The sequence below is a fragment of the Amblyomma mixtum genome, chromosome 4 (genome assembly GCF_055824585.1).
Source record: "Amblyomma mixtum isolate Tamu chromosome 4, ASM5582458v1, whole genome shotgun sequence".
Taxonomy (NCBI): domain Eukaryota; kingdom Metazoa; phylum Arthropoda; class Arachnida; order Ixodida; family Ixodidae; genus Amblyomma; species Amblyomma mixtum.
In genome coordinates this window covers 68897029-68911334 of record NC_143015.1, presented here as the reverse complement: position 1 = coordinate 68911334, position 14306 = coordinate 68897029, and the positions used below count along the sequence as shown (strand labels likewise).

The 14306-nt window shown below is 49.7% G+C and overlaps 1 protein-coding gene and 2 pseudogenes across 1 annotated transcript in view; 2 read left to right on the top strand and 1 right to left on the bottom strand.

The window, feature by feature from the left end:
• Positions 1-14306, bottom strand: part of LOC149346785 (uncharacterized) — a 63302-nt gene that overhangs the window by 17765 nt on the left and 31231 nt on the right. The window contains exon 5 of the mRNA XM_089541426.1: positions 13177-13353. Coding sequence (XP_089397552.1) covers positions 13177-13353 — 177 coding nt within the window. The remainder of the gene's footprint in view (positions 1-13176; positions 13354-14306) is intronic.
• On the top strand, positions 1122-2261 carry LOC149346787 (uncharacterized; annotated as a pseudogene).
• Positions 3577-6641, top strand: LOC149346786 (uncharacterized; annotated as a pseudogene).

Below are 14306 nucleotides of genomic sequence, written 5' to 3'. Positions count from 1 at the left end.
ACTGCGGAAAGGAACACGTGGAGGCCTACCGGGGAGAATACCAAGGGAAAGAAAACCAGATGGACAGACCGATAACGAAGGAAGAGGTCATCGAAGCCATAAGGGCAACAACAAAGAACACGACGGCGGGGGCGGCTACGATCCAGAACGCGTTGATAAGAAACCTCAGCGATGAAGCAATAGAGCAGCTTACGAAATATCTGACAAACACTGGGAAGAAGGGACGGTTCCGGAAGAATGGAAGCATGCGGAGGTCGTCATGATACGCAAACCAGGCAAGCAACTGCAGATAGAAAATCTCAGACCAATCTCACTAACATCGTGTCTAGGCAAGCTGTTCGAGAGGATAATTACCAAAAGAATACAGACACCTAGAAGAAGGAGGATGGTACCCCAACACCATGATCGGCTTCAGGGAACACCTATCGACACAAGACGTGTTACTACAACTGAGGGAAGAAGTCCTAGAAACAATGCCGAGCAAAGGGGAAAACGTAGTCATGGCCGTCGACATCAAAGGGGCTTTCGACAACGTATTCCACGCGGCAATCATGGAAGGCATCAACACCACCGACTGCAGAGAGAAAACGCACAACTACGTGAGAAGCTTCCTCACGAACAGAACGGCAACGGTGGGCTTGGGAGACCTGCGAAGCGAAGTCTTCCAAACACCATGCAAAGCAACCCCGCAAGGCTCGGTGATATCACCAGTGCTCTTCAATATAGCAATGATCGTCCTAGCCAGAGAACGTAGCCAGATACAAGGGATTAGACACGCAATGTATGCGGACGACATAACCATATGGACCAACGAAGGCTCGCTGTGAAGTAAGCAGGAGGCGCTACAAGCGGCAGCCACCTGCATCGAAGAATACACGAAGAAAAGGGGACTACAATGCTCTACGGAGAAGTCCGAACTCCTCAGAGTAGGAAGGCACCCCACGGAATCCAGCCTCGAGGTGAAACTGGAAGGGCAGAATATACCGGAACAAAGAATGATAAGAATACTCGGGATGTGGCTGCAAAGCAGCAGGAAATGCAGCCACACACTCAGCCTGCGAAACAAAGCGGCGTAGCAAGTAGGCCGAATGATAAGCAGAGTAGCCAGCAAAAGACGCGGCATGAAGGAGAAAGACACAATCAGACTGGTGAACAGCCTGATAGTCAGCCGGGTGACATATTCACAACCAAAGCCGAAAGGGAGCAAGCAGAAACAATCCTCCGCAAAGCATACAAGACAGCACTACATCTACCAAGGAACACGCCCAATGAGAAACTAATGGAGTTGGGGCTCAGCAACACATTCGAGGAGCTGAGTGAATGCCAAGTTAAAGCGCAAGTCCGAAGACTCAGCGACACAAATATCGGAAGAGCACTTCTGACGAGGTTGGATCGCGAGATGGAGAACCATCAGAGTAACAGGGCAGACATACCAGATACATTAAGAAGTAACATAAGCATACAACCCATACCCCGCAGCATGGACCCAAATCTCCATGCCAGCAGAAGGAAAGCTAGGGGAGAGCACTACTAGAAAACGATAGGACATAGAGACAGCACGGTATATACCGATGCTTCCCCGTACTACGGCGAACATAGAAACAGTATGGCGGCAGTAGTCGTCAACCACCAGGGAGGACACATAACGAGCCTCACAGCCAGGGCATCAAGCGTAACAGAGGCGGAGGAGATAGCGATAGCCCTAGCAGTGAAGGAAGGGGATAGGAGGGGAAGATCTCTGAATATGCTAACAGACTCACAGGAAGCGTGCCGAAACTACACAAAGGGTAGGATAGGCAAAACGGCGCTCAGGATCCTCAACGAGGGGGCACCCTCGGGGAGGAGAGAAAAGCACAATATAATTTGGATACCGGGCCACGCGGGTGTCTGGGGCAACGAAAGGGCGGACGAACCAGCTCGAGGATTTACCATCCGAGCAGGGGAGTCACAAGCCCCGGAGGAGCTCTGGACCGACCGGGGGGCTGGGTATTCTGAAACACTAAGTCTATACAGGGGTCTGAGATACAAATATCCCCCACCACACAAAGAGCTAAGCAAGGAAGAAGCCGCAGAATGGCGGAAATTACAAACAGGCTCCTTCCCAAATTTATATATACTAAGCAAGATGTTCCCAACGCAATACCGCGCCACATGCCCTTGGTGCGAAGCGAGGCCAACACTATACCACATAACATGGGAATGCGATAGAAACATATCGTTTCACAAACAAGACACACCAAGTGCGGAGCAATGGGAGAGCCGGCTCACCAGCTGCGAGCTAGAGGCCCAAAGGGCACTCATAGCGTGCGCAAGCGAGGTGGCCAGACTCAGTGGAGCCCTGGACTAGGGGCCCACCCAAGGCTAAGAAGGCGACCTCAAGGCCTGAAGACGGCCTCCACCGCAAGCGAAACTTAAGAAATCAATAAAGTTTCTACTCACTCACTCTTCCATTACTTTCCTTTAAGAAATGTCTTCGTTCCAGCACTTGATAGTATAGCTAGTAGATTTTATTTTCAATGACAGAAATATAACAGCATACATGTCGCTTAGGAAAAAAAAATGTATTTCACTGACAAAATTTGAAAGGCTTGCACGGAAAGTCACAAAATTATTAGACATATTCAGTCAGAAATGGCAAGAATAAAAACTCTAGAATATAGCATTTTTGCTCTTCTATCCCAAAATTTCGTATTCGAAGTTAGAGAACTGTTCATGATAAACTTTACAGTCAATAAAAATAATAGTTTCTTCGCGAACAGCATTTTGGGCTGCACTGTGGGACTAGTGTGGACCCCTGGACGTCATGCAGTTAACTGCGGCCGCTACACTACTTGTGGCACAAAATCGCTAAGAGCCCTGAAAGCAAAGAGACCTTGAAAGCCCGCAATCTCCTCGGAAACGGTGGAAACAAAAGTTAATCTGAACGAACAAACGTACCGTCCTCATCTTTCTGTGTCCTGTTTTAAACGCTAACTTTGTTCGTTCAGATTATGTATGACCAACTGGCCCCACAGTGTACTCTGTGAAACAAAAGTTACTGTAGAACACCTGTCGATACTCCGGGCTGGGAAGAGCAATCACCTCTATCTGGACTAACATCAGACAAATGGACGTCATGTCTTCCCACAAAAATGTCGCTTGCATCTACAGAATCAAGTGTCGATGCCGCGAAATCGGAGGAACACCTCCGCTGCTGAGCATGATCAACACCACCTTGACTTGGCAAGGCCTGTTCATGTCCTCTCCAGACTGCCTACGTCACGCTAGTTGTCCGATTCTCCTGTTGCCGGCAGGCGCCCTCGCGACGGGGGGACGGGGCGAGTCAAAAATTTTTGACAAGTCGGAACGTGTTTGCCACCCGCCTGTCCTTGCTTCCTCTGGTTAGGTTCAGTGCTGCGTCGCACTGCGCTGACATTCTTTTTGCGCTCTTTTCGTTTTTGGTGAAGTGTCTTATTTTACTATCTTTGCGTTTGTGTGCAATCCTGCTTGTGTATGTGTGTGCAGAATAGCTGCGGAAGTGTTGCGTGCAACAATCCTGTGGCTTTGAGCAAAAGCAAACGCCTCACTTTGTGCGACATGGGACGGTGTTGTGTTCCGGGATGCCGCGGGAATTACGACAATGGGCCCAAAGTGCGGGTTTTCTCTTTCCCCAAGAATGAAGGTCGGAGGCAATCCTGGATTAGAGCCATTCCGCGCAAGGATTTCACACCCAGCATACACTCCAAGGTGAGCAGACGATATTTACTTCATTACATTGTGCATCGCATGACTCGCGTTCTCGCTTAGTAACTCTTGAAGCAATTAAGTATGGTTTGTGGTCAAAACTTTCGCAGTTTTATTGCGCTTCCGGAAGAACAATGCGGTGTAAACGAGCAGAAATATTCAGGACAGTGTCAAACTGCATCATAACAGATGTTTCATAAAATAGTGTGTCCATGTATCGATGATAACTCAGTCGTTTTCACGTGTGGCGCAGGTTTGCGAACTTCACTTCCAAGGGAGTGAACTCATCCCGAAGCTGTCACATTTCGGTGCAGCGTCGGGAAAAACTGTGACAGTTGACAGCGAGAGGGTGCACCTAGTGCCAGATGCCGTACCGTAGATTTTCCCTAACTGTCCAGCGTACCTGAGCACAAGCAGTACTCGTCGCGAATCTCCAGCCTCTAAGAGAGCACGAATGGAAGAGGAGGCCTTGAGCAAGGCAATCAAGAACTCCATAGACACAAAAGGAGAAGAAGAGGAGAGAAATGCAGTGTCATCACTTGAAGACTTGAAGGGCAAACTTTCTGCTGTCTGCAATAGTCAGTTCTGGACCGTCAGCGTCAATGATCGCTGTGTAATGTTTCTCCGCATCGAGGATAATCCTGCACCGCATGTTAGGTTTTCCGTCACAGTGTTTGCTGATCTCTCAGTTTCAGTGTCAGCAGGTATGATTAAGCTTATTTCATTACTCTGTGGACGCTCAGTGCCAGATGCACTGCGTGACACCCGTACGTTGTCCTTAATGCTCGAGCAGCTAGAAAATCACATGACGGAGACGCCAGAAGCTACAAGTGCGTCAAAAACAACGAGAGTGCTGCAGCAGATCGGCTCCTTGCTCAATGAACTGTCTGAAGACAACGATACAACCACAGAACAAAGTGCCTTGTTTCGTCTTCTAAACGAGCAGATTGCTCTCACACTCGCTGCCCCCATTCGTCGATACAGTGCTGAAACTTTAGTGTTTTCTAGCATCCTGCACTCCATTTCCCCGCACGCTTATAACTTTGCGAGGTCGGCGTCGATGTTGACGTTACCCCATCCTTCAACACTGCGCCGCGTTTGCTCCAAGTATGGAGGCGATCCTTTGCAGGAACAAAACCAAGCCCACTTTCTTTCCTACATCAAAGAAAGGGTGAAGTGCATGGAGCCGCACGAAAAGACTGTGGTGCTGATGCTTGATGAAATTCACATCAAGCCGTACTTCGATTACAAGGGAGGCAGCATAGTAGGATCATCAGCCAATTCTGAAGAAGCAGCCACAACGGCCCATGTTTTCATGGTTCAGTCGCTCCTGTCAGCCAACAAAGATGTGATACACATTCTGCCCGTTTCTAAAATGAACTCCGAAATCCTACATGAGTACTGCAAGAAGATAATTTTGGAGGTGGAATCTATGGGCCTTAAAGTCATAGCTGTAGTTACTGATAACAACTCGCTCAATCGGAAAATGATGTCGCTTTTCTCAAGGAACCATGAAGTGAACATTGTTTATCCCCACCCAGCCGATAAAAGCCGTCCTCTTTTTTTTGTCATCGACCCTGTGCACATACTCAAATGCGTCAGGAATAATTGGATCAACCAGAAAAACGAAAGAACATGTTTCTATTTTCCTGAAATGAGCCTGTCTGGAGAACTGCCCGTAGGACCTCCCAGAATGAAAGCTGCATCGTTTGAAGCCGTGCGACAGCTTTATTCATCGGAGAAGACATCGCTCTTAAAGTTCGGCTACAAGCTAAATGCCAAAGCAGTCAATCCAACACCTATGGAAAGACAAAATGTAAAGTTGGTTTTAAACGTCATGAACCCGTTTATCGCAAACGCACTTGAAATGCGTGGCGAAGCCTTCCAACTCATGAGCGCCAATTCAACAGCCCTCTTCGTCAACATTATAACGAACTGGTGGAAGGTCGTCAACGTAAAGAGCCCTTCCAAAGGTCGCCGACTGAACGACTCCCTGCAGAATCCTGTGACTACGGTGGTGGATCAACAGCTGACTTTCCTGAACGGCATGGTAGACTGGCTGGACGCTTGGCGCAGTGTCAACATGACCAGTGGCTGCATGACGAAGGAAACACATACTGCTTTGAGGCTAACTCTTGTTGAGTGGTCGCGTTACTGCCTAGAAGACCTGAAATTCAGGTATGTTCTCCTAGGCAAATTTCAGACGGACGCACTTGAGGATCGCTTCGGTCGATATCGTCAGCTTGCTGGTGCACAGTATCACATTTCTGTGCGACAGCTTCTCGAATCAGAAAAGAAAATTCGTCTACAAAAGCTGCTGATGCTTCCGCAGCCAGAGAGCAACAGCGCGAGCGACACGGAAGAAATTCCGCAACACAACTTCTCCGTGCTGGTCTCTGATGAAGAAATTTCCGGCCCGAAGCACGACATGGAAGTCGTCGCCTACATCGCTGGATACTGTGCCCATTCAGCTCTCGAGAAGGTGTCTTGCACATTTTGCCGCAGCGTTCTCATTCTGGAGAATCGGGATATAGAAGTTGAATCGACGAAAATGATTGCCAACTTATCAAGGGGAGGATTAAAGTTCCCGCAACCATGCACTGTGCATATGGTGCTAATTACAACCCTTGTTGTGGAAAAACTCACCACGGGAGAAAATGCAAATTCTTTCCTCGCATCGGACAACCAACGTGCCATTGTCAGCTCCATTTCCGCCTCTATTATTGGAGATGTTGATCCAGAAACGTGCGAAAATGGACACACTACAGAGACTCTCATGCGACAGGTAGTGCGTGCTGCAACGAACGTAGCTTTGAACAACTTTTGTAGACTACAAAATGATACGATTCACAGCTCTGCACAAAAGAAGGCTGCAGAGAGAAAGATGAAAACATTAAGCAAGAAATGAAAAGGGTCAGTTCTAGCCATGCTTTCCAATAAAGCAATTTGTACAAACGCATTTGTGGCACTGTTTCAGTATGCTGTCGTAAAGACTAAAAACAGCCTCACATATTCGCGGTGCATGCCTTGGAGTCGCAAACACTATATTCTACTACAAAAAAAAAAAAAAACACCCCGGTTTTTATCCTAGCAAGCACCCAAGACATATCTAACGCGAATGCGTAGGTACCGAAAGAAGCGGCCGAGGGGGGCTGCCCGGCCACTGGAGTGACGTCACGGCCTCCGTGGAGGGGCCTTGTCTAGTCTAGGTGGTGTTGGCATGATTCGCTTGATAAGACGACTCCACTTTGGGCGCCATTCTCAGGACATCGTTCCGTGTTGACAGTTTTCGTGCGGAGTGCGAAAAATTCAGGGGGGGGGGGGGCACTTTGTTGACCTAAAGTGTGGTGAGGCGAAAGCTTTAAGCGCGGTGTTGCTGCTTGTGTAACTGATGTGTGGTTAAGATGCTAAGCTTGGCCTCTAGGAGTGGAACGTGACAGCGTCTTGCAACGCTGCCAGGGAGTCCACAGAACGCCATCGACCATTCGCCTCTACGCCTATCTCACATATCTCGGTGGACGATGTGGGGACGCCTTCGTCCCCTGCGTTCACTTTCCCGCACTGCACCCCACTGTTGTTAGCTGCCCCCGAAAAGCACTCCCTTTAGTTTGGTTACTCTAGCTAACAGGGGAGGGCGCTCGCGTCGCAGCGACAGCAGCGCCACGGATGGCGTGTTTGGCCGCTCGCGCGCGGGGGAAGGCTAGGTCTCTTCTGCTCGGCACCGGGGATAGCTCGCGGACGTTTCGCGAGCCGCTCCGCTCTGCGCCGGCTGGCGCGAACCCACGTGGGGAGGAACGTTCACCCCGCATCTCGTTCCGTCGGGCCTCGGAGTTTATCCCTTTGCCCTACCGTGGGCGGACGTTCGCTCGTAGCCGTGCTGGTGAGTCGGACATCCTAGATTCCTCAGTGTATTTTGTTGCTAGCTGGCGTTATTGTTGCTATAGCAATAAATGCCTTGTTTGTGTCAGCCAGTGTGTCGTTCCTTTGTTCCCGCAGAGCAAGGCCCGCCGTGGTCGGCGTGCGCTCAGAAGCGTACGCGACCACGGGGTGGGGTCCGCGCGGTTTTGAACTGAGTCAGCCGCGCTTAAACGGGGAATACGTGTTTATCTCCCCCATTTTAAACCCCATATCTGGCGCCCAACGTGGGGCCTGCTCTTGGAACATTGGACGACAGTCTGTTCGGTTCGAGGAACGCTCTTTGTCCGGACTTGACAAGTGCTAGGCCTAGAGTGAATTTTGATCGCTAGGACCTGCGGCATGCTTTCTTGAGTGCGAGGTGTATTGCGCTGCAGCATGTTTGAACTTTTCGACATGCTCAGCATGTTTTTTTTGTGAAGTTTTCTTCCTGGAGTTTCTTCAAGAACCACTTGGTCCGCATCGAGGGAGCGCGAGGCCTAGCGCCCGCGGAGTTGCCGAGCCCGAAGCGAGTGAGTACGGAAGCCGCGTGGGTGGTCCGAGTTTTCTGTATATATTTTCTCGCTGTCTCTTTTTCGACTCTGGGAGTCGCAGCTCTGGGAGCCGGGTGGCCTGGGGCCACGGGTGCCATTACGAGCTCGCTGGTATTGCAGCTCGGCACCGGGCGTTCCGACACCGTCCGATACGGTGGGCGCCGATCGCTCAGAAGCTGCTTTGTGCAGTGAGCGGGGAGGACCACCCCACAATGCTGATGTCTCCTCGCGGCTGCGCGCACGAAACCCGTTTCGGGTCTTTCTTTTGTTGGGGGTCATCGACCGCCACTATGGTAGTGAGGCCTAAGGCTATTCATAGCTGCCTGCGCCATGTCAAAAGTGACACGACCACCGGAACGTGGTGTTGAGAGGGGGCGCACTTTGCTGGCCGCCTGTTTTTTTTTAACCTCGCATGAACCGAGCATTCTCGTTCAACTCAAGAAAGGGCTTTGTTCACTCGAACTTTGCGTTGCACAGCCGCCCGACACGTTTTGCTAGCGAGTTGAGCATTGAGCCACCAGGCCTTTGTGTACGCCGTTTCCCCTCCCGTGACCTACGTTAAAGGCATGCGGAGTGTGTTTTGGCAATCTTTCAGATCCAGCGGAGCCACTGCGGCTTGCTGTCCTGTGCACATCGTCTCGCTGCCGCCTGCTGCGACGGAGCGGCCTGTATCCTGTTCGCCGCATCCATCCGGGGCAGCTGTGGCGAGACCAGACAGCAGCCACCTCTGGCTGCTGTTGCCCTGGCGACTACTGCGGAATCTTGGCCTGCGGTGGTCAACCGGCCCTCCTCTTCGCGGGCCTGCGGGCACTTAGTCCGCGGGCCATGCGAGTCGTCCCAGCGGAGACCTTCACGCCGCCTTCGGAATACCGCGGAAGACTGCGTGCACGCTGTCGGCGTGACCTCCGCTGCACGACCTGCCTCAAGTGCATGAAGACCAGGAGACTCCTCCATAGCATGTAACTTGCAGGCGCGTGGGTCTATTTAAGGTTGGGGGGATGTGGGGACGCCTTCGTCCCCTGCGTTCACTTTCCCGCACTGCACCCCACTGTTGTTAGCTGCCCCCGAAAAGCACTCCCTTTAGTTTGGTTACTCTAGCTAACAGGGGAGGGCGCTCGCGTCGCAGCGACAGCAGCGCCACGGATGGCGTGTTTGGCCGCTCGCGCGCGGGGGAAGGCTAGGTCTCTTCTGCTCGGCACCGGGGATAGCTCGCGGACGTTTCGCGAGCCGCTCCGCTCTGCGCCGGCTGGCGCGAACCCTCGTGGGGAGGAACGTTCACCCCGCATCTCGTTCCGTCGGGCCTCGGAGTTTATCCCTTTGCCCTACCGTGGGCGGACGTTCGCTCGTAGCCGTGCTGGTGAGTCGGACATCCTAGATTCCTCAGTGTATTTTGTTGCTAGCTGGCGTTATTGTTGCTATAGCAATAAATGCCTTGTTTGTGTCAGCCAGTGTGTCGTTCCTTTGTTCCCGCAGAGCAAGGCCCGCCGTGGTCGGCGTGCGCTCAGAAGCGTACGCGACCACGGGGTGGGGTCCGCGCGGTTTTGAACTGAGTCAGCCGCGCTTAAACGGGGAATACGTGTTTATCTCCCCCATTTTAAACCCCATAACACTTGAACCACGCTGTAACGGGAAGGGAGGAAGATGGGAGTGAACGAAGAGATCGTATTCACTACACGCGCCTTCATTCATTCCGAACCATCGAGCTGGCATGACGGAGTGGTTAACGTGCTCGTCTCGCACCCCAGAGACCCTGGTTCGATTCCTTAACTCGGCCACTTTCCTATTCGGTTCTATTTATTTACCTGGTCTGACTGGAAAGGTTAATTAGGCTAAATGGCTAATTAAGCAATTAACTAAACTCAGTCCCACTTACTAGGAGCACCACTCTGCGATCCCTTTAATTGCTGCATGGCTACTACCCAAAGTACAATTGGCCCTGTACAAAAGTACAATTGGCCCAAAGTACAACTCGCGCACAGTGACGTCACGACCATTTCGACCAATTGAAACAAGGTCAGCGTAGTTACGGCGGTCACCTGAGGTCTCGCTCTGCCTGACGGAGTGATGCTTTCGCAACAAAAACCCTACTCCCGTAGCAAACGGGAAAAATCGACTCCCATTTCAGAAGTACGGTTCATTTGCAACGTACCCAGTCACGTTGCTTGTGCGGAAGCGACGCGGATTGCTGCGAATTCTTAGTTTCGCACATTGGTTCATAGTAGTGTGGCTGTTATAGCGGTGAGAGGATAAGTACAGGAGGTATTGCAATGAGCAAAACTGATTTCACAGACTGATCATTGGTCTAGAAGCATATCGACAGAGCAGGAGTTTCACCAGATGATACTATTCAACGCTTGTTACAGCAGACTCGCGTGATCCTTTAAAAAACGTCCGTTGTATCCGCGATATGCTCTATGCGAAATAACAGAGCCTTTTGCAACGGAACTTAACAAAGCTTTGTTTATTTGCCTCCACTAAGTTTTTACTGGATATCTACTTAGTACGTGGTTGCAGGTCTTCAGCAGAGCAGAGGAAACCCTTGACTGCAGCGATGCGCTCAAGAACGACGTGCGAACTTGCTCTCACAAATTGATTTTTTTTTTTACGAAACGTCATGAAGCCTTAGTTATCATTTCGGTTTCGTTTAACTTTATGGGGTTTAGCGTCCCAAAGCGACTGAGGCTATCAGAGAAGCTGTAGTCGAAGGACCCGGAAATTTCCATCGACTGGGGTTCTTTACTCAGAACACAGTACACAGACCTATAGCATTTCGCCCCCATCAAAATGCGACCGCCGCGGCCGGGATGATTCCAAAATAAAAAAAAAACACAGTGAGTGATAGACGAAAAGACAGGAAATGATATTGCCCTCTAGAATGGAAGACTGCAAACGCCGGCAGGGATGAGGTCGTCGCACGCTTTAAAGCGTCCTAGCGAATTGAAATGAATGATGCATTTCGCCAGAACTGGGGAAATAAGGTTTCCTTTATGGCGTAATTCACGCCTCTTTTGAGGCTTCATGCTCGACAGGGAAGCGGGCCCCGTTGAGAATGCTTCTTTTGCCGGTGATTTGTAACACTCCCGAAATGTCTGCTTCAAGATTTGCCCAGTACGAAATCTGGCTCCAAATTTAATAATAATAATAATAATAATAATAATAATAATAATAATAATAACAATAATAATAATAATCTTTATTCAGCATAATCTGAACATAAAAAGAAACGGAAGCGCCGAAGCCACAAATGGGCTTGTGCGGCGACAACCGGCAGCCGCGGCAATCTTCGCGCTACATCAGAGCTCCATCAGAGGCAAAAGAAAATTAAGAGACGTAAACATGAAGAACACAAAAATTTTGGCACGGAAAGAATGAAAAAGCACTGATAAGATTTTAGCACATGTTAAAGATTCTCTAACGCTTGAACAGCAACACGCAGTTTTTTGCGGGTGGTTAAAGAAAATAAATCGGTTAGTCCACTGCACCCAATAGTTTATTACAGCGCGTACGTAAAGACGGACACACGTGCGATTTAAAATGTGCGCGGATCGAACAAGATTAGTGATATCGTCCTTTATGTACGGATGCTCGTTGTATCCGGATGCGTTGCAACCAGCGTTGAGTGTACCACTACTAACGTAGTGAAATACACGACATTCCTTAGTCCGCGTGTGTTCCGCGCGTTAGGAATTTTCCAACTGTTATCCCACTGGTGCAAATCATTACAGTGCAATACAGCCGAAGGCAGCACACATGTAAACTGACCTCTAGCCATTTTTGAAGACGGATTCAAAGTACTGCGCTGACATAGCGGCGACAGGATACCTCACGCACATAGGTACACCATAAACAACAGTGAACTCAGTGGCTGCGGCTGTTCATCTTTCCTTCTATGCACCTGTTAATAATGAAATACAGTACAGGCACGCGATAATGATTAGGCACAGAAAAATGCGGCAGTACGCTCCTGCGAAGCATGCAGTTTCTAAATACTGACCAGAGGTAAAGTTGATTGTCCCGCACTGCTTCCAAAAACGTGGCTTCGGATTGACATCTGGTGGTTTTTTGATTGCTTATAGTCAGTATTTTTATTAGTACAGTTTTGCTTTCATTGATGTTTCCACCGCCCTTGTTATTCAGTTCTAAAGTATCAGCACAAAAAGATTCTGTGCCAGCCTGCTGCTTGCCAAGACATGGCACCTGCCTTTGTTTCTCTTCCTGGCTCGTCTTTCCTTTGCGCTGTTGCTTTGCGGTTGAATATGTTACTCTCCATTCATGTCCGGCAGCAGCGCCACAAGACGTTACTCAGGATAAAATAACGAGGCCAAAGACTTACTGTTCATTAATGAATGTGTTTCCTAGTCATGGGGGTGCTATTTAGCACCAAAATGAAGCACGAAGCAGGAAGAGGCATCGGGTGATGCAGCTGTAATTGAGACCCATCCATGCTAAGCCTCCCAATATCAGCCATGCAACTTCTCACAGTTTCCTGTGCAGAAGTTATCCCAATGCGTCACACAGCCCGCTTGCACGTGCTTCACCTTCCTCGTGCCAAACAGGTGCGCACCATGAACCAGCACCTGTATTTTCGGCTCAAGATCTGTGTGTCGTACCTGCCGCTGCCTCTTCCATGAAGAGCGCCCATTGGCTATTCCAAACATGTGTCTGCCGAAGACCGATATTCAGCAGTAGCACTCCTTATACGAGCCTTACCCAAGCAACACAGTTAATCGGTTCAATATTGGAAACATATCGGCAAAGGCTGGTCCTACAAAGGACCAACGTGAAACCATCCGTTTGCAACACTGGGTGGCCCGATTACCTTCGCTGCTTGAGTATGTACTGCCCTGGATTTTGGGGCATTACTATTTCCGTGTTTGTGTCTTCAGTGGTTGCAAGACATGCAGACAAGGCTTGTTCGGTTCGTGGAGACTAGTCGATTCGAGAGAAATGATCCGGTTACATATGAAGCGAACCGTCTACAAAAATCGTTTTTTTTTTCACTCACCACCACGTCCATGTGGGTAGTCGTGGATGTTTTGCACTGCGCGAACGCTACGTCTTCCAGTGGCATGTTGTTTTGGAACATCCTGTAGAACAGTGTTCCCAACTCGAACGAAAGACCCAACTTGATATTTCGCTTGTACACGATGTTCCGTGCCATGAGGCTCCCTGCTTGAAGTTTCTGCGCACACAAAGGTTGTTCGCGCACAGTCGTTTGGATGTGTTCGCTTGTAGGGTGTGCGCCATCTTCATACACGATGTCGGTCTCCGCAAATGCTGGAGCTAGCATGGTGGGTAAAAATTGATCAGCTTCCATATTCTCATCGGCGCGGTGATGGTCAAAATGTGGTTGATGAATTAATATATTTGCGACTTTTTCTAGATCAATTTTCCACGTCCTTAGCTCTCTGGCCAATCTACGAGGTCTGTTAGAAAAGTATCTGACTTTATTTGTTTTTGCGAACACCTGATGGATATGAGACAAGCGCGCTTGCATCAGGCGACCTTGAACCTTCATGCGCATGCATGAATTTTTTCCCGCCTGCCGATAACGTCAGTCGCTGGGAAGCAGCGTTTGAGTGAGGCAGTGTGCAGTGCTCTCGTGGGTTTTTTTATTGCAAGGAAAATGGCGGAGTGAAAGGAGCAGCGCTACTGCAACAAATTTTGCCATAAACTTGGCGACAGCCGAGTGGAAACCATTCGAAATATTCAGACGGCTTTCGGTGAAGATGCTATTAGCAGCACACAGTTTAAGCAGTGTTACAATTGTTTTAAAGATGGCCGCACATCGGTGGAGAACGAGCCACGCTCCAATCGGCCATCAACATGCCAAAATGACCAGGTAATTGCCGAACTGAACGCTATGTTGATGCGGGACTGTCGCGTGACTATTGAGGAAGAGGTGGACATGAGCAATTTCTCCGCACATTCCATTATCACCGAAGATTTGGCCATGGAGAGAGTTGCGGCGAAATTTGTGCCGAAGCTGCTCACGGTGGAGCAAAAGCAGCTTCGTGTTGAAGTCTCACAGGACATGCTGGATTCCGCAAACAGTGACCCCGACTTCATCAACATCATAATCACTAGTGACGAGTCTTGGGTGTACAGGTACGACCCGGAAACCAGATCCCAGTC